General features: G+C 46.7%; 1 protein-coding gene across 1 annotated transcript in view; it reads right to left on the reverse strand.

Annotated features, from left to right (window-relative positions):
* Window positions 1-389: 389 nt before the first annotated feature.
* Window positions 390-20,243, reverse strand: part of LOC135805984 (VWFA and cache domain-containing protein 1-like) — a 31,897-nt gene continuing 12,043 nt past the window's right edge. Inside the window, exons 14-30 of the mRNA XM_065320103.1 lie at window positions 19,876-20,002; window positions 19,607-19,718; window positions 18,769-18,862; window positions 16,840-16,920; window positions 16,541-16,677; window positions 15,661-15,752; window positions 15,139-15,222; window positions 14,817-14,933; window positions 14,390-14,491; window positions 13,871-13,964; window positions 12,874-12,969; window positions 11,538-11,609; window positions 10,863-10,967; window positions 10,100-10,212; window positions 6,828-6,944; window positions 1,558-1,700; window positions 390-1,269 (exon numbers count right to left, since the gene is read on the reverse strand). Of these exons, the coding sequence (XP_065176175.1) occupies window positions 1,151-1,269; window positions 1,558-1,700; window positions 6,828-6,944; window positions 10,100-10,212; window positions 10,863-10,967; window positions 11,538-11,609; window positions 12,874-12,969; window positions 13,871-13,964; window positions 14,390-14,491; window positions 14,817-14,933; window positions 15,139-15,222; window positions 15,661-15,752; window positions 16,541-16,677; window positions 16,840-16,920; window positions 18,769-18,862; window positions 19,607-19,718; window positions 19,876-20,002 (1,805 nt within the window). The 3' untranslated portion in view covers window positions 390-1,150. The remainder of the gene's footprint in view (window positions 1,270-1,557; window positions 1,701-6,827; window positions 6,945-10,099; window positions 10,213-10,862; window positions 10,968-11,537; window positions 11,610-12,873; window positions 12,970-13,870; window positions 13,965-14,389; window positions 14,492-14,816; window positions 14,934-15,138; window positions 15,223-15,660; window positions 15,753-16,540; window positions 16,678-16,839; window positions 16,921-18,768; window positions 18,863-19,606; window positions 19,719-19,875; window positions 20,003-20,243) is intronic.

Here is a 20,243-nt window from a genome sequence, read left to right on the forward strand (position 1 = left end):
CGGACAACCGCGCACGGACTTGTACTTTTTCGCGTGCCAGCTGCTTTCAAAATTCGAATTTAGGCCCAGGGCTAAAAAACGAACCATTATTACTGATTTTTTTCCCGGAAAATGCATTATTTCGTATAAATATATATTCATGCACTCTGCCACGCCGCCCAACCCAGGCCCTGGAACGTGTCACGATGCAGCCGGTGCGGTGGATCTGTGAGGGCTGCCAGTGCCAACCAATGCCTGATCAGGCATTCAAGTTCTGCTGCACGGCGCGCACTCTCGTTGGCTCAATCCTACTGAACCTGGCAGCTGGCAACACTCACTTGAGATGCCTGTGTCAGAAAAGAGCCGCAGTATGGTTATAGTTATAGTCAAGTATTCCGTACTCTAAGGGGTGACGTGGAGACAACCTGAGAGATTTATTAATGTTAGATCAATGAATAGTATTGCAGTGAGGTGGACATTGAACGTAACAAAAGTAATACCATGCTGTAGCACGTCTCCAATGCCCAATCTACAAAATTATAATAAAAACTCATGGTTAAATGTAAAAGTTTCCAAATTGATTTCATGAGATACTTCTCAGAGAAAAGCATCCCAACAATGATAGCTAGGCAGGGTGGCCACATTTTCTTGTGGAATTCTAGAAGTGAAATGATAAAATCCCTAATGAATGCAGCAGGTTAAGCCTTAGCTTTGTCTAGAATTGCTCTATAAAAGAGGTAAATACCGGTATCTAAATATATGCGGCAATTCGATATTGTGCAAAGGGTGCGCTTGCGGTTAGCTCTTGACTGAGTGAAGGTTGTATGAAGCAGGCACACACTTGTTCATGATTGTCTTTCTGCAGAGGAACCACATGTAAGTCGCCTCTTACAAAACAGAAATGTGTCATGAAATCCTTCAATGTCTTCAAAAATCTCGCATACGTAAATCGTGTCAATCGTAAAGCTGTTGCATGGTTCTTGCTGCTCACATGCACTGTTTCTGGTAATAAATCAAGAGGTTGGGTGTTGGCAATGAGGGCAAATGAAGGCTAATAGCAAACTAGATACTGTATGTTAGTTGTGAGTCAGTGTGCTTACACGTGAGTGCAATTGGTCAACTGCTTCGGGAGTAACGTTATTGTGTGTAGCACAGTGGTCAGGTAGCTATATCATGGGAATAGAGCTGTGCCCACACAGACTACCATCGGGATCAGTAGACCGAACATAGACACGACTTGGCCACTGCCACCACTGTCATTATTGCCGCCTCCCTGTCCATCTCTTGAACCTGAAATGATGGAAAGAAGAGAATAATTATGGACCACAGCAATTGCTCATGGTCAAAACTGTAGGCACAATCGTATGCGCAATTGTAATTGTACGTGCAATGTATTCCCCAGTGATTATAGAGGGGTAACAAGGATTTAAGTTGTGTCCAGGGTCAAATTGGATCTGTCCAATATCCGTGCGTGCTCCAACAACTTCTCTATGTGGAGGATCTATTTCGTGGATCGATGGGCAAGTACGTCTTTCCAAGCAGCATTGTGTTGTAAAGTATGTTGACCAGCCATCTTACCTGCATCGCACCCAGCGTTAGGATTCTGGCGTCCCACGATGCCTTGAAAGCAGTAGCAGTCGGTTGAGCAGAAGGATCTTTCCAGTTCAGTCTCCCGTATATCTCGGGTACACCACTCACAACCGACAGATGCTCGACAAGACCTGCATTACGTACACAAAATGAGACTCAGGGGTTTAGCAAACCAAATTTAGGTTGGACGACCAGGGTTTAAATGATCCAGAAGTTGTTGGTTTCGGACGTGCCACTATATACACTGTACATTGTACATTATTATTATTATTATTATTGCAAATAACGCTGAGTAATTACACGAATGCATAAAAACCAGCATTTGCTTCCAGGAAGGATTCACAAACATAAGACAAAAACACCATTGGCTAACGCAAACCTGCTCTGATTGCACTCTTTCCCTGACTTTGAGTCACACCCCTTAAGGTCTCTGTTGTAATGTATAGTTTCAGTGTGCTTTAAGTCGTGCTCAACTATACGTTACACTCCCCTTCTTTGACCTTTGTATTCGAAGTAGAAAGGTACAACTTATATTCGGGGAAATACCATACACGTGGCCGGAAATTGAACACCCTCGTCTGCACATCTTCTTATCCCTTCTATAAAAATAGCTAAAAATCAGTGCGGTACTTGGTCCGCCCAGTTAAAATTGGCGCTTATCTTCACACTTGTCTCAGGAAAGAAATACGAATATTTGAAGCAAGCCACGATCACAAAGCACTATATACATGATTATTTACATGTCAGTAAGCAACTCAGTCGAAAATTCAAGCAAGTTACACATCCTCCTCGCCACTATCGTCGCTGGGAGGAAGAGCTCAAAACGTACGATCCGGACAGTTGCTGCACAGGTCGTTTCATAGCTTGTTCCACTTCTCCTCGTCTCGAATCACGCTCAAAGGCAGTGCGTGCCTGTCACCTTCCCATCAGAAGCTGAGTGAGACTGCCCGCATGTTGACTGTAAGTGTTATCCCCGTTCGTCACAACAATGCGTCTTTGTTTCAGACAAAAAAGGCAATGCCATATCAGTGTCCTTTTTTCAAATCGCCTCTTGCGCTTGTCGTACTTGCTGATCAGCACCCGTAGACCCGGGTGCTCGAATCAGAAACGATTTGACAGGTGTGCAATTTCTCATCTGTAAATCTCAACAATGTCAGAATATACTTTTGGAGAGGCGATGGAACAGGGAAGAGAGTCTGGCTTGACCCACCTAGCAGGAATTCAGAACCTGGGTGCGCTACAACACAAGCTACAGCACGCAGTAAAATAGTCGTATTTCCTTCGGATTTTTTACTTGAAAATAATTAATTGGGTGCTCGAATCAGAAACAGCAAACTCGTCAGATCGTCTCCGATTCAAGCACACGGGTCTACCATCGCCTACGCTTGGTATGGCAGTTGAGGGCAGGGAGTAGTAACTTACTACTTCGTTTTTGAGAGCAAGATGGTCAGTGGAGCCGCAGATTCAGCAGGTCTTTGGCAGCACCGTACCGTGGACCCACATCCTCGAATCAAGGACCCAACAAAAAGTGGGTCGCGAGTATTTCAAAAGCCGTTTACCTGTTTACCGGGCAGCGCTGAAATTTGGCATACCGTTAGCGGGCCGTATGTTGATGGTATTTGTGAAAACTAAACGAAATCGGAACAAGTTTAGGTACAATTTCAGGGTGTTTCTGTTTTGGTACCCTGTGTCTCATTTGAGCACCCGGGTCTACCCACGCGAGCCGCTGGTGCTTGAAGATCTACATGCAGCGCAGTGATAGCTTCCGCTTGATGTAGCACCTCAGTGACCTGTGCGTACTGCACCTACAACGCCGTGCACCAGGCTTTTCGGCTAGTTTCCTGAAAGTCCTTTGCACGGGTGTTTCTCTCAGGACTTGGTGTTTTCTTTGATTAGCTCCTTTCAGTGGCGGGTTTAGGGGGGGGGGCGCGGGGGGGCGCGCGCCCCCCCCTCAAAAATTTCGACCTAGGTTTCGAAAAATAATACAGGGCGCGCGCCGCGTCGAGCTAGACTAGGCTCGGGGCGCGCGTGGCCTGAAACGATTGTCCAAAAGCGGTTGCACGGTGCGCGCATGCGGTGCTCGAGCTGGTGTTGATTGTACACACTACAGACTAGTACAGTACAGTCTTTTGAGTACGAGTCTACGTACAGTGAGCATGCACGGCTACAGAAACACGGTGACCTGACTGTGTACTGTTGTACAGTGTGATCCCTGCTGGGACGCGCTCGACGCGTCTTCAACGGTACAAACATCGAAGAAAAGTCTTCGATCGAGTCAACCAAAACACGATTCGAATGCCGAGGGCTCAGGCGATCATCCTCGTTCGAATCGTGTTTTGGTTAACTCGAAGGCTTTTCTTCGATGTCTCAGGGACATCCCAAAAGGCCAAGCTCTAGCCAGCAGAGCCTGGAATTTTTGTAAAGCGTTCCTGTGGCGGCGCAACTCCTGCTGCCGCTCCAACAGGAAACAGTGGGAGTGATGAAGTCGCTGTTATTCCAGTTGAACTTTCGGAGCGGACTGACAGTCACACTCCACCAGACGTGGAAGAACCTGTTGTCAGCGAGCAGCCAGAACATGAAGAACAGCGCACAGTGACAAGTACCGCTGCCTATGTAAAGGATGCTTTGAGAGCGGTGAGAAATTGTTGGACTCGCATAAATAATTGCAGTTGATTCGCTCACATAACGGCAAATTTGAAGTTTACAATGTACATTGTTGCTGCGAGTACAGAAATACTGCTCGTGGTGTGTGAGATTTACGGCTTGTTGTTGTTGTTGTTGTTGTTGTTGTTGTTGTTGTTTATTTTACTTCACCAAATGCACAGGCAGAGACGCCTTCTCACCTGCCCATAGGACAGGTTCTCACAGAATGATATGCAAGGGAAAACAAGAAATGATAATAATAATAATATAAGACAGAAAGGACCAAAAGAAGAAAGGGAAAAATTTGTATGAAGAACAATTTCATGGAGTCAGAAATAGAAAGACAATAATTTCATGGAGTCAAAGAATAGAAAGACAATCTCATGGAGTAAGGAACACGTGGTTGATTTTATAGACATGCATGCACAAATGATTGATAGATGAGAAGGTTGGAATTTATGGCAGATAATAAAAGTTTAACGAGGATATTCACAAAGTAAGTATAGCAATGGGAGAAAGAGTTTTTCGGAAGGGACCAGGGACACGTATCACTCTAAAATCAGAGGGGAGAGCGTTCCAGAGAATGCTTCCCCAAACCATCATGCTCGATCGTCCCTCAAGCCCACGAAGAAAGGGAACTTGAAGCAAGGTCGACACTTGTCCCCATGTGGTGCGCTGATCCTCCGGAACTGTCTCTGGCCCTGGGGCCGTTCGGGTGAATAACTGTTGAAGAAGGGGGCTACAGGAGGAGCTTCCTGATATCGGTTTTCAAAATGGCTGACCTGGGACAGTAGCATGATGTCATCTACCCCCACCCCATCCCGCCTTGATCCCGGCCGCAACCCCCCCTCAGCCAAATCCTGGACACGCCACTGCCTTTGCCCTGTCCTCTGTGAGCTTCAAAGTGTGTCCGCCGGATTGGTCTCACTTACTGGAGATATCGACATGAGCTGCAGTTTCTTCGTCAGCGATTTGCTGGTGATAGCCCTTCACTAGGCACTGTACTGTCAAGCACTGAAAATCAAGCTCGCGAAGCGCTTTTTCAGCTTTTCTATACCTCCCCGGGGTAAACAATCCTTGCCATCAGACAGCTGGAAGTAGACAGAAACTGTATTCTCCATCGCTCTGAAATGCGAACATCCTGACCTATTTTACGGACTCGAGCGGAGGTTGCAGTGTTTTCTTGCGCTGACGGAAGTGTTCGTCGGCGGCAGCTCCGTCAAAAAGACTCAAACGAACCGATCGCAACTTCTGTGATGGTTTGTGCTGCCATGTCGTCGGATGCAATGGTCAAGGGTTATGTTCGGATGGTGAATCGGTGGTTCCATGCCGTGTGGCACAGGCAGAACACCAAAAAACCAAGTGAGAAGATAAGCGCCAAGTACAGGTCGTCCCCCGTTAATACGAGTCCGGTTAGTACATAAACCCCGTTAGTACATAAGAAATCTCAAGTCCCGGACGAAACGTGGTCACTTCCATACAAATTTTGTCGGTTAGTACATAAACCCCGTTAGTACATAACATTTCTCCATACCCGCATGCCACCTACCTCAATAGTACATAATTTGTTGGTCTTTTGGCCTTCCAGTGGAGGCACGTCGTGTTCTAGTTTCTACTTGTGGACACAATTTGCTCAGAAATCAGAGCGCACATCACAAACCGACAAAGCTCTGTTTTTTTTTCGAGTGACTGTACAGGCGCGGCTGGGCATGTAATGTATCATGTAGAATCTTCGCTGACTGATGTGACCGTTATAACTAGGGCTCAAACGATTAGTCCGATTAACCGGTTGCAGACCGGTTACGAAGAATTAACGGTTAACCGATAAAGATAACGGTTACGCAGTAACTTTTCAGTCAATTTTTCAAGTATCAGGTCGTTGCAAAGTGTGCACTTTCGCGGGCTGTCGCACGCGTACGCAATTTCTGGGCTGTCAACTCGGTCATATCTGGTCTCTTGGTGTGAGAGTATGTATGAATGAGCATGCAAGATCAAATGTACACGTGTGCGTTGTACTGAATAGGGTACTTTTTTTGAATGAGTATAGTCAAATATACGGTTAAAAAAGAGTCCGCAGGATTGCCGTGGCTTATAGGTTATAACCGGTTAACCGACCGTTAGCTTAGCAGTTAACCGTCAGGGGTAAAACCGTGACCGTTTGAGCCCTAGTTATAACATAATTTTTATGTTATATCGAGGGAATCAAGAATATCTCGCTCCCTAGTCATGGCAGCAGGAAACACTCAGAAAAGTTGAAAAAAGTGAAAAATTCTGGTATACAAGCAAGTTATGTACACTTTCGTTTAGTACATAAACCCCGTTAATACATAACATTTGTCAAGTCCCAGAGATTATGTATTAACGAGGGACGACCTGTACTAGTTGTGGGGCATTACACAGTTGTGTACACTACATGTGGGCCTATGCAGGTAAGTCTGTCCGCACACAGTGCTTTTGGAGGGCATGCATGATAGGGCACGGCCCTGAATTTATACCGCCGCCTGTGAGTCCACTCTGTCTTTCCTAGGGTCAATCATGTGCTACAAACATCAGACACGTTTGTTGGTTCAATCATGGGCGGCAATAATAAAGCAGGTGTGAGACGTCTTCCGTACCCGGATCTGGAAATGGTGGCGCATGGATTGTCGGAACACTTGCTCAGTCCTGATACTGATCCTGCCTTGCGAGGCACTACAGGCAGTGCGAAGATTTCTGCTGGGCACACATTGTATCTGTGGGCGCACGCGTGCGCACACACACACGCACACACACACACGCACACACAGGACATTCGGCGTACAAGAAGCAGTGAAGGGATTTGAAGAGATTTCAGAAGACAAACATGGGCATGAAGAAGAAACACTCCTGGTGTACAATGTTAATTTTCATTCAGATCCACATCAATACAAGTACAAATAGTAACCAGCGGGCGAGCGTCATGTGTCTCCGTGGATCCCGCAGCCTCAAGGCCTCCGTCGACTCTACCACCCCTGCTTCTCGTGTTGCTGCGGAGGCAGTGATTCCAGGGCACTAGCTCTTGCAGTGTGACTTGGCATTCGTGTGATCTAGCAGCGATTTTCATTTACACTTTTGTTATTAGTTTGCTTCACACCTTCTATCAGTCATTACGTATTATTTATAATACAGTGACAGTACCTGGCGTGGGCCATCCCCTGGATTATCAAAATGGGTGCTTTATCATTTTTCTGTTGTTTTTACACTTCTTCGTGCTTTGTTAACTACCTACTGGCTTGACTCTAAAAAAAATTTAAAAAAAGATCTGCGACTCTACGAGTAGATCTACGAGCTATCAAAAAAAATCATTGTAACCAGGTAGTAGTAGTAGTACCAAGGCCAAGGGCATGTTCGATTGGTAGGATCGGAATCCCGATCCCCGGATCCACTGGATTCGCACCCTTTCGATTGGTCGAATCCGGATCCGGATCCTTCGGATTTGGATCCGGTCAACCCACCTAGGGGAGCAGGGTTGGCCGGATCCAACGGATCCAAATGTGACTTTTGTGCGTATATGGCGGGTAAAAATCATTTTTGTACACATTGTGGTACGTACACGTGGATTGAGATAGAGTTTGTTGACTTTTTGTACGATGTGTGCGATGAGTACGACTTTCACCCTTTTGGGTGACTTGTGAGTAGGCTTGTCCACAAAATGTTTTCAATTATTTTTGAATTTTGGTTGGATTTTCGCACTTTGAATTTTTTTGAAATTTTGGCCCCATCAGGATTGAATTTTGGCCGTTTTGGAGAACGACAGTGATGTCACATCCGGAGAGTACATGTGCTGCTCATTATATTACCAAGTTTGACATGTGAAAACAGTACTTTCAAATACACACCTTTGACCTTTTGACACCCATCCCCGAATTTGGAAGCACACAGACACACATGATAAAAGAAGTTTGTGGATTTATTTTAATTTTTTGCTTTTTTTGGAACTATTGGGTACGAGTACTGTAAAAACCATGGCAACAGATCGAATTTGTTCTGCATTTTGGGGGATTTTTGAATTTTCTTAAAACATTTTGACTGTTTTTTCGCTTTTTAAATTTCAATTTTGGACAAAATAATTCGCATGATGTGGCCACCCTTACTTGTGAGCGCCATTCTATTACTTCGTCAACATGCCAACAGTCAAGGTCCGAAATAAAGTGTTCAGTTGACTCTGAAGGATCCGACGGATCTGAGATCGGGATCCCGATCCTTACCAATCCAACATGCCCCAAGAGTACATAACCCCCAAGAGTGTGCAACTGCCTGCACAACCTCTATGCTGTGCTGCGACGGCAGAACTTCACATCACGTGACATGGTTCAAAAGGTTACGCTGGCAAACAGTGCAAAGTGACCACAAGAGAGTTCAGCCCAAAGCTGGCTTGCGTACGTATAGGATATTACCCAAGTACGAGGGTGTTACCTCCCGAATATCATCCCGACTGCGTAGCAGGAGGGATGATATGAGGGTACGGTAACACCCGAGTACGCGGGTCAATATCCTACTTATCCCAGGTACATCTACGCATTTTGGGGATCGACGCAACTGCGTTCTGAATACAATTACCAAGGTACAGCTATGCCAAAAACAAGATGCTGCCTTTCTTTTCAATCCAGTCGAGGTTTGAGAGCGATGGAGCTCGGGAGACAAGTTGCATTTTAGTAGTTGGACTAGAGAATTGACGAAGATTGCACTGTTATGATACATAGTCATTTGATTCAAAGTAAGGGCCATACTTCAAGTCACGGCGAGATACAACGTCATTATGGATGCTGGTGCTGACTTCCTCGTCATTGGATCGGCGTGGAACTAACTTTCAACGGTTTGGGATCCTTGCTGAACACTGTCCGTGCAGGCAGTAACCACATTGTACATATCGTCGGACATTGGCACCAGTGAGTAAAGTGCATTTCGTTGTATCAAGACTCTTGGTTGTATCACTATCGGCCACTATGCAATCAGAAGAACGTTGATCTTCTTATATTATAGGCATACTGGATTTGTAGCAGCATCTACGTTTTAGATTGTTCTTGTGGTAATCGTACTGGATACAATGTCATGATAATCACTGCGGGTCGCATCTTGCATCCATATCTTATCTACATCACACATGGATTGCTGAGCTCTTCTTCTTTCACACTGTTGAATATTCTGTACACGATTTTTCCTCTCACTTTCACGTCTTGTACTTTTCGAGTTGTTACAGTATCTCTCCTTGCAATTAGTAATTTTCACTCGGATGGTGATACTTTGTGTACTTTTCGAGTTTACAAAGAGTGAATGAGAACAGATGCACTTCGAAGTCTCCTTTGTGTCGTAATGTTGAGTTGAATAGTGATTGGAGTTCGTTGTTTGTTTGTGTGTGTGGAATCTGGTTTTGGACGTAGTCACGGAGGTAAGTTCTCTCCGTTCACTTTTACTGTACCGACGGTGCACTCTGCATTTGCATGCTCCCACCCTCTCACGGTTCTGTGTAGTGCATTTTGTCGCTGGGTTCTGATCGAAAGGACTCCAGTGGCAAGATGCATTGCATCGAATCGAGAGGGGGTGGGGGGCATGCCAATGCAGGGTGCACCGTAGTAGGTACGGTAAAAGTGAACCCAGTTAATAATGAATATCATCCCGCGCGGGATTGTATTGGCTATTATTTCCCGGTCAGCAAGGCTCCTGATTGGCTGAAACAGGCCTATAGTACCGTACCATGGGATAAAACCCTGTATCTATCATGCACAGAGTGCAAATAATGTGTACGGGTTCATCACGTGATGTGAAGTTCTGCCGTCGCAGACCCCATAGCTGGAGTTGCACACTCTTGGGGGTTATGTACTCTTGCTAGTACATGTTTGATGGGCAACAGCTGCAATCCTGTACTTACTGGCGTGATTGTTCAGGAAAGGAGTTGTTGCATGCAGAGACGGGCAGGTCAACTGTGCATGGGCATTCACAGGTCTGCACTGTTACTGAAGAACACCGACCGAGCCCGTTGAACTGGAGAGGGGAGAGACACACACACACAGAGTGAGCAAGTGTGTGTGTGTGTGTGTGTGTGTGTGTGTGTGTGTGTGTGTGTGTGTGTATTGCGAAAGACGGTTCTCAAGGCCACAGGACTTGCAACGCCATGCCAAATATTGTTGACTTTGCGATTTCTCTCTCTTCTCTTCTCTCTTCTTGTCGTTGTCTCCCGCTTCTGGGAGCGGCGTGGCCCGATAGGGTAGCTGTACATAGTAGTAGTAGTAGTAGTAGTAGTAGTAGTAGTAGTGTGTGTGTGTGTGTGTGTGTGTGTGAGAGAGAGAGAGAGAGAGAGAGAGAGAGAGAGAGAGAGAGAGAGAGAGAGAGAGAGAGAGAGAGAGAGAGAGAGAGAGAGAGAGAGAGAGGGAGGGAGGGAGGGAGGGAGGGAGGGAGGGAGGGAGGGAGGGAGGGAGAGAGAGAGAGAGTAATTGTGGACTACCTCTTCAGCATGTCCCCAGTGTTACTTGCCAGTTACAAGTAGCACAGGAATTAGGTACTAAATACATGTACTACTATCGCACAGTGCATGGCTGAACGATAACCTGCTCAAGTTATCCTACAGTATTGGCATTACCAGGTATGCACGAGCTGCAGACGGGCACGCTATAATCACCTGTACATGTACTTACCGTTGGGCAAGAGCATGCTGACTGGTATAGTGTGCCATCCTTACGACTACAGCTGCTGCTGCTCAAGAAGCCTACGTACACATTGGAGTTATCAACTTGCTCAAACTGTACAGACACAAACGCACGCACACACACACACACACACACACACACACACACACACACACACACACACACACATACACACAATGGATCGCTCAAGCATTCTCAACTCGAAGGTCGAGCCATACACTGACAATACCCTAAAACGCATTGTCGTTCGGTGTTTTGACCTGGGACCATCTGAGACGATCTGGCTAACTCTTGTACAAGCCTATGTGAGAGTTGGGCTTATTCAACTAGTACTTGGGGCATTCAAACCAATTCCTTTAAATGTTCAATGCACGTCAGTATGGAAACCAGGCGTATGTTGCCGATTGTCTGTCTTAACCAGGCTTTTATACACAGCAGTACGGTATCCATGTTCAAATCACACACAATCCCATTCCTGCCACGTCACACAGCCTTGCTTTGGGCGTTGATCAATGCATTCCTGCAACATACAAGTGGAGGCATACATGCATACACGCATGAAGAGAACACGCACACACACACTTGTGCAGCTGATGCCAGAGTACTGTACACATGTATAGTACAGTGTAGTACTTAGTTGCGGATAACTACTTGGTATATTACCTGATAGGATACTGTGCTGGAGAAGCAATCAGCCGTGCTGGAGAAGGAGGTGGCACCACCAGGCAGCACCATCTATACGTCCATTGACAAAACACCAGCAGAGCAAAATCTATTCATTAAAAAAATTCACGGCTCGTGTTAGACTCGGCCAGAGACCGAGTTTTCCGCATCCGCAGGAATGCCACCACCCTTCAGGGATCAAGGCAGGAACGCCACCACCCTTCAAGGATCAAGGCAGGAACTCCACCACCCTTCAAGGATCAAGGCAGGAACGCCACCACCCTTCAAGGATCAAGGCAGGAACGCCACCACCCTTCAAGGATCAAGGCAGGAACTCCACCACCCTTCAAGGATCATCCATTCATTGAATGCAAACAATTCACAACCGTACACACTAGAGAGGTTCAGTGATTCGTTGTCAACTCGTAAACGAAACGAGATCGATTTCGTTTTGTATTCGGCTCGCGCAGTGCCCAAAATAAGTTCAGTGACTCGTGCACGAGAAGACAGCGAGTCGCATCATGGTTGTCATGGTAAATATGGCAGAGAGAAAATTTGAAAGATCTTTCCGCAAAATTTCTTCCCGCAAAGACTTCTTAATACAAACGCGCGAACGTTCGAACGTCAGGTCAGCACATCATTAAGAACTAACTGTTCCGACCGTGACAGGGCGTTGCCGATGTCCTGCCAAGCCTTATTCCCTTGCGGTAAGGCAAAGACGTTTTCATGTCCGGAGGACAAGATCAAGTTCAGCAACTTGATGTCATCTAAGACTGCAAGTTTCCGAATTCTTCTGCATTCTACAGGAGTTGCTCCAGAGGGAGACACGGGGGGTGGAGGGGGACGTTGGGGGAGCCTGCATTTCACTTGACATTGCGGAAAAAGGAAAGGAAAAATTCGTACCAAACACAACGAAAGTGAAAACGAAAGAATCGATAATCAACAAAGATGAAAAATTTCAAAAAAGTCAAAAAGTGTTCACACTTTCTGGGGCAGATCGATCTCGGAGCTGCATACGAATCAGACAGGCCGGATTCGTAAAAACGAATCTTCTGAACGAGATGTCAACGAGACTCTAACCCGGACCGGGTGTCAGCACTCGTTTCGTTCATGAAAAACGAGGCACTGAACCTCTCTATTGTCTTACTTTTCCTGGAGCAGATATTTGTCATGTATGTGGTGAACAACTGTGCAGGCCATTCTGACTGACATTGATGTACAATGTGGCACATACACTCACACATAGCATTATACTGGACAGCAGCACATACACTAGTGTATACTGTACATGTATTTCAATATGACACAATAGCCATGGTCAGCTCCAGTGACCTACCTTGTATGTAACGTGTCGACTGAAGGCATCATAGCGTGCACAGCTCTGCTTCTGTAGCACCCCCTTGAGGAGAAGATCTCTCATGACAAACGGCTCCTGCAGCAGAAAATAGGATACGTGCATAGGCACTCCAGTACATGAGCCAATCTCAAGCCATCAGTGGCAGAGCATCTACATAATAGTGCACAGCTCTTTGATATATAGTTGTGCTTGGTGCAATCCGATCCAAAGTGAAAAACTGGCGCCCTGGACCAGTTCCGATGACATCACTGTACTTGTGCATGTGTACGTCGAGCTGCATTCGTACCACTTTCCACTTCCACGGCATTCGTACCACTTCCACGGCATTCGTACCACTTCCACGGCATTCGTACCACTTCCATTCGTACCACTTTCCACGGCGTCAGGGGCCATACAAGTTGAGGGTGCAAATATTCGCACTTTGGGTCGGACTGCACCAAGCACAACTGTACTTGGTGAGGTGTGACACAGTAGAATTTTTCCTCTGTCCACACAGTGCTAAATACAGTAAAACCTGGCAGGCAACCACTCAGACACCTGTCCGAAAAGAACATTGCAAGCAGGACCAAGGGATGCTATTTCCAGTCAAATGACGGACCCTGGGTAAGGAGACCACCTGGTAGCTGAGACCACGTTTTGAAGGTCCCTTGAGCGGTCGTCTTAGACCAGTTTCACTGTACCGCAATGGGCAGAGCTTCCTTACAATAGCTTTGTGATAATTATAGATGTGATATGGATGTGATGTAGATGGAGCTCCTGACTAGTACATTGTTCCATTGTCTTTTTACCAAGACAGTGGTCTGAGGACAAATTGTCCGGATTCGACATAAAACTGTGCCGTAGTGGAAATTCTGTTGGTTCTCTCTTCTACCTCGAAGTACACGCATGCACACACTGCGCACGTGTGCACACACACACACACACGCACACACACATACACGCACGCACACACACACAAAGACAACCCTGGACGTACCTTGTGGCCAAGATGCACCCATTCTGGACTCCTGGCATCGGTGAGAAAGTCTGGGTGGAATACTAAGTAACCTGAAGAGTCAATGATTATGTACCTGCAGGTGCAAAACAACATATCAATATGGGATATGCCAACCAGTACAATACACAGAAGACAAGAAGATTATTTTGTAACTCTGAGCTTCACGACAAAACGATCATCAGACTGAAAAGAGAACAGTGCTGGCATCATTTCCAACTACCACCAGTGCCCCATGAAATCACACACGCAAACAAAAACAATAGCGCGAAAAACGAACTAATTCACACCTATTCACCTTTCCCCAATGAGTGTTTTGTTCTAGGTAGCCATCGCAAGGAGGCCTGTACAGTCATGTAGTTTCTCTTCCTGCTCTCCAAGTATCCTGTGCAGTCACTGACTTCGTTCACAAGATGTTTGAGCTCCCTGCCACCTGGAAATACTGGGCGCCAGTGAGCTGATGGAAACAGGACTGCATCACGACTGAGCTAAACCACTGACCTCAATCCAGCCCTAGGCGGATAGACTCTCTGCAGCACTTCGTCCAGATACCCCAGCGTGAAGTCCACAGCCATCACTGCTCCGACTGCTGATATGCTTGACCTGCATGCACAGGATACGTAATAACGCCGTGTTTACATGTCCGGAGCAGTACATTGTACACAGCCACACAAGCCGGTTATTTATTTTGGCCTGAATATCAGACAAACAATACCAACTATTCGCCTCATAGTTTTGCTGGGTAAGAGAACACCGTGGAAATAGCACAAATACTAGAATACTAACCAAGCCTACAGCTGATCTACTACAGCATGACCATAGAGCATAAACGTCTGCGTGCACACTGACGCATGCACTCTGAAAGTCTCTCTGTGTCTGAAGTACTACCATGGGAACATGGCTACGTGAGTAGTGGTGTAGAACTCACTGATTGACAGATTGAGTGATTGTAGTTCCCAGCGTCACCACAAATCCAGCGCCGAACGCATCCAGATAAGGAGAGGAGAGGATCAGTTGTCCTGGATTGTTGATGGACCGAGTAAACCTGTACATACACACAGGGAAAATGCCTGCATATAAAGTGCCTACGTGCATAGACATGTGCATGCAGGGAAAGTACCCACGTGTATAGACACATGGAGGGAAAGACCATACCGGCAGTCATATACCGTATTTTCCGGAGTATAAGCCACACTTCAAACACCAGTAATTCTCTCAAAACAAGTGAACCAGTGATTGCCGGTACTTACCAGCCACGTTTCAAATGATCATAAGAGGTCGGTAGTTGCGTTCCAGGAATGATGCGAAACACACCACCAATGGTTCCGATGTATCTGGGGAGCAAGGAGAGGTGAAATCAGAAGAGGAAACATTCTCTCAATGATGGTATTTCCAGCTGTGCATCACATTTGCGCTCCACAATATCAGTCAAGAGTCCATAGGCACTGGAATATCTCAAAAGCAAATGATGTGATGCTAAGCAAATGACGTACCGTATTTTTCGGAGTATAGTGCGCGCCTTTGTATAACGCGCACCCCCAATCTTCATTGGGGGTGCGCACTTCAATCTTCATTGAAGTACATGCATTTCATATTCGGAGCATAGTGCGCACCTGCGATTTAGGGCCTAAAATAGCACATCTAAAGTGCGCACTATACTCCGGAAAATACGGTAATGCTTCCAGGAGATCTATGAGCTCCTACAATGTAGTTCAGCAGGTGGCCGCATGCACCCTCTGGAGCCATACAACGTATGACAGCGCTACGCGTACCTCCACACAACAGACTGCGTGTAATCAATTGATGCTAATTTCCACACAGAGTCAAGCAGAGCTGTCAGGCGTACATAATCCTTCACTGTGACCTGTTGCAGGCGGGAAAAGAAGAGGAAAGAAGTATGGTGCCAAAAGTTTGAAAGAGTCACCCATAATGCGGGAGAGAGGTAAACCCTACTGCAGGTGAGATAGACCCTACTGCAGGTGAGATAGACCCTACTGCAGGTGAGATAGACCCTACCGAGAGAGATAGACCCTACTGCAGGTGAGATAGACCCTACTGCAGGTGAGATAGACCCTACTGAGAGAGATAGACCCTACTGCAGGTGAGATAGACCCTACTGCAGGTGAGCTAGACCCTACTGCAGGTGAGCTAGACCCTACTGAGAGAGATAGACCCTACTGCAGGTGAGATAGACCCTACTGCAGGTGCACTTGTCAATACAAGTATACGTCAAGCCGAGCGCATCAGTAATCTTAATGCACTGTGTGCACTGTATAGTAGTCCATTTGAAGCTTGGTCGTTGGAGAACCGTACCCAGCCGATTGGTGTATTGCAGTGCCTTTAATCAATGATTGGTGTATTGCAGTGCCTTTCATCAATGTCGGTGCTTACATGTACAATGTACAATGTACAGTGTACAGCATGTACCATGTCAACTCTCAGGGTCCATTGGGACACTCTTGCAGCTGCTGACACGCCGTGCCCTGGTAGGGCGCTAAGCAATCACTTGTCAATGCATCGAGTGCCTAGCCGACTGAAGGTAATCATGATCTTTATCACCAACAATATTCCTGCATTACAGCACATTTTTTACAACATTCAAAATAGAAAAGGAATGCCAGATATAGCACATGACACACGCTGTCAGTCTACCTTGAAGTATGGATTGTATGAACTGCGGCCATCAAGGTAGGCCAGGTACTGTGAGACTCCAGTCTTGTTCTCTGGAACATTCAGGTAGTACGATGGGTCCAGGAAAGCTTCTGGCGAAAACTTTACAGCGCTCACATCTGGCATTTAATTTGACACACGCAACAACAACAGGAGAATAAACGGCAAAACTTGAAACGATGTTGCCTACATCCATCCGGACACGGTTATAGAAAGGCCTGTGAGGTGCTCTTTGTCTGCTCAGCTGACAGGAAATAATGCATTTGAGTGACTTGACTCACCACCTGTTGCCACCCTTCCGAACTGATTGCATTTCGGTGTTGACGTTGTTATCAGGTCCAGTCGATGATACACAGTACCAGCTGTTAGAGAGAAAGAGAGATAAACCGGTAGATCAATAGAGAGAGAGAGAGAGAGAGAGAGAGAGAGAGAGAGAGAGAGAGAGAGAGAGAGAGAGAGAGAGAGATATGTACTTGTACAAGTAGATAAATAGAGACAGGGAGAGAGAGAGAAGGGAAGGGAGGGGGAGAGGGAGCCAGGGAGGGAGAGAGGAAGGGAGGAGGACTCTGGGGAGGGAGGAGGAGGGAGGAGGGAGGGAGGAGGAAGGGAGGGGAGAGAGTGAACAAAGAAAAGAGAACAGATGATTGTCACATCAACCCATCTCACGCCACCCTGTACCCCAAAGTTCAGACCTGTATCAACGACATTGTTCACTGGATGAGCACTTGGTACCTTAAGCCAAATGTGACCAAAACCGAGCTCCTCCTTTTTTCCCCCTCCCACAGATCCAGTGCCCATCTTCCACTTTCCCGATGATCCCGGTCACCCTATCTCTGTAGCGCCCCACCATAAACACCTTGGCATTGTCATAGATTCCGCCCTCTCCTGGTCTCACCATGCTGATCATGTGTCGTCCAAAGTATGCCGATCTGTCGGCATAATGTCAAGTCACTTGTCCCATTTGCCCCAAAATTGCCGGATTAATTTTTATAAATCATACATTCTTCCCCTCTTCACGTACGGCTTCCCTGCCTGGTCCACCATTGGCAAAACCCACATAGGTAAATTAGAAGTTCTCCATCGCCGGATACTGCGCATCATATTTCGTACAGATCGTTATATCTCAAATCCAGACTTGTATGCTGCATCCACTACCACTCTGCAACATTACCCGTTGATGCTTCCAAGTGCACCCTGGCACATTAAATTTTTCTTGACCAGCACCCTGCTCATTTACAGTCCCTTAACCTTTTGAGCACGCGTGACGTTCTGACACGTCATGACCACTGCCACTGTGACACGCGTGAAATTCTAGGACGTCACGAGTCAGTGTGGAACTACATCGATCCCGCGTTTCTTCCGTGGCGTGGCGTCGAGCTGTACCGCTGCACAGAGGACTCCTAGTATGTACGCGTACCGTAAAAAAAAGTGCGAGTCGCTCCGTAAGTTTGAACTGGAGTTACATGCGCGTGCATACATTTCCAAATACCAATTTCGCGTATAACTACCTTATGAAAACGGTCATAACTTTTGTAATCTTTGTCGTATTTTCAAAACGAAAACAGTTCTGTGCTCAGGATACATGAAAGAATCGTTTAAAATCAAGTTTGCTCACATAGAGTGAATTAAAAATTTTACTGCGTGGCAGAGGTTTTCAATGGGCCCGGGCTCAAAAGGTTAATTGGTTCAATTCAGGTGGCACCACCCGAAGCTGCGTTCGTCTCCCCCTAGCAAGGTCTACCCTATTCGTAAATTCCCCTTTCTTTTCCTCCTACTCCACGTGGCTCCAACTGCCTCCCAGTGTTAGACAAGCTCCAGATATGCCCAAATTCCGTACCCTCGTCAGACAGCACTTCAGTATCTCCCTGTAAACAAAGTCACAGTCACCACTTCCGCTGCATAGCTCGCTGAGCATCCCATTGCTTTGTAAGTTGCTAATCCCTTCCCACTTTGTGTACGTGCTCTTCATTTTCTTTTTTTCTCTTCTTCCGTGGTTGGTCTCACCATCTCCTCAATTCAATTGGCTGTCTTGACATGCCACGAGGTGCAGAAATAAATAAATAAATAAAGGTACTCCTAGCTCAGCGGAACATTGATCACTGAAGGTCTAGCTCTAGCTGGAGAAAGTGGAGTTAATGATAAATGCTAGTCACAAGTGACAAGACAACCATGGATCACACTCCTAACTGGATTAGCTCCGAACAACGTACCTGATCTCGGAGCAGGCTGTGGTGATATGCTGGCAACTTCCCGGGAAAGGTCCATGTTTAGAACAACACAGAGTATGAATGATGTGCCATCCACCTGTGTGCCGGGGAAGCATAGCAACGGCCACAACACCACCATGTTAGCTGCGGACCAGGATTTCTTGCATCAATACGGAGCATGTCAATCGGCAAACAGCACAGTTTCTACAAACACCTGGACTGCCGCCGCCACCAGTAGATGTCTGCCGAGCAACGCCAATTTGACAAGGAACAAGCATGATGATCGTGCATACAACATTACTACCGGGACAATTGAACTCAGCCTATGAGTGTAGCAGTGGGGTGGTTGTGCAAACCTGACCAATACCGAGCTGCACTGCTAACCCCATTGCTGCGGTATGCCACCCAGTGGATAGACCATGCCAATGTCCAGGTACAGTAGAGTCACGCGCTGAAGAACGTGGAGCCCAAGAACGTCCAGCCTGAAATACTCAGAACGCCACAGCCTAAAGTGGAGAACGGTGGTGTTGGTTTTCTGGCAACTTGTGGGATACATTATGATCATGATGATCCGGTACGGATTATTTCTAAGAACGTGCTATAAGAACGCAGCCAGATTGCTGATAAATAGGAACGTCCCAGGCTAACCCTTTGGAAACAACGTTCTTGGGCGCTCGACTTTACTGGAGGCCTTTACTAGTGATGACTCCTCCCCTCCCCTCCCTCCCCCCCCCCCTTCCCTCTCCACAGCACCTCTATTCAAGTTAGAGACATGCTCACACAAACCTTCATCGCGACCTAGTGACTACCCTCCCCAGAGTGGGCCGACCCTGTTACATACCGGCTTCCAATCATAAGATGATAGGACCGTGGTGGCCTGAGCTCCCTCGTACGGACTGATGCCAGAGGTCACAAAGCGTGTCGCATTGATCACAGCATGTCCTGGTGTTTTTCTGAAGCAAAAACAATAGCAACAAAGTGTCAAAATTCAACCACGCTTGCCCAGTGGCCAAGGCAAGTAGAAAGAGTGAATAAAGAGCTAGATGTAAGTTGATTGTGCACACAGCAACATGCAATGCGTTCACTCGGAAAACACGGACAGGAACTTACGCCCGCATCTCGTAATATATCTGGTCACGGAACGCAGCATCGACTTCCAGCAAGGTGATGTCTTGGAAGGTTGGGTCAGAGGACAGGTCTGCTGGCTGGTTGAGAAGCGGATGCAGAATTGCATGGCCTGCGGCAGGCAACAAAACAGCATCAAGATGCTCTCCTGGGTGAGAATTTGGAACCAACCGTTGTACGTGGTGTAGCCGAGGACTGCTTATGTGTTGCGGGTTAGAGGTGTGGTGAAAAGATAAAAAAAAACACTTGTTAATTAATGCACCTTGGTGTTCCAAGCAACGAGACACTGCACCAGCTCCTGGGCGGTGTTCAGATGGTAGAAATTGCAACAGACTTTATCCAGCACTTCCCCC

This window comes from Sycon ciliatum, chromosome 1 (assembly GCF_964019385.1).
Source record: "Sycon ciliatum chromosome 1, ocSycCili1.1, whole genome shotgun sequence".
Lineage (NCBI taxonomy): Eukaryota > Metazoa > Porifera > Calcarea > Leucosolenida > Sycettidae > Sycon > Sycon ciliatum.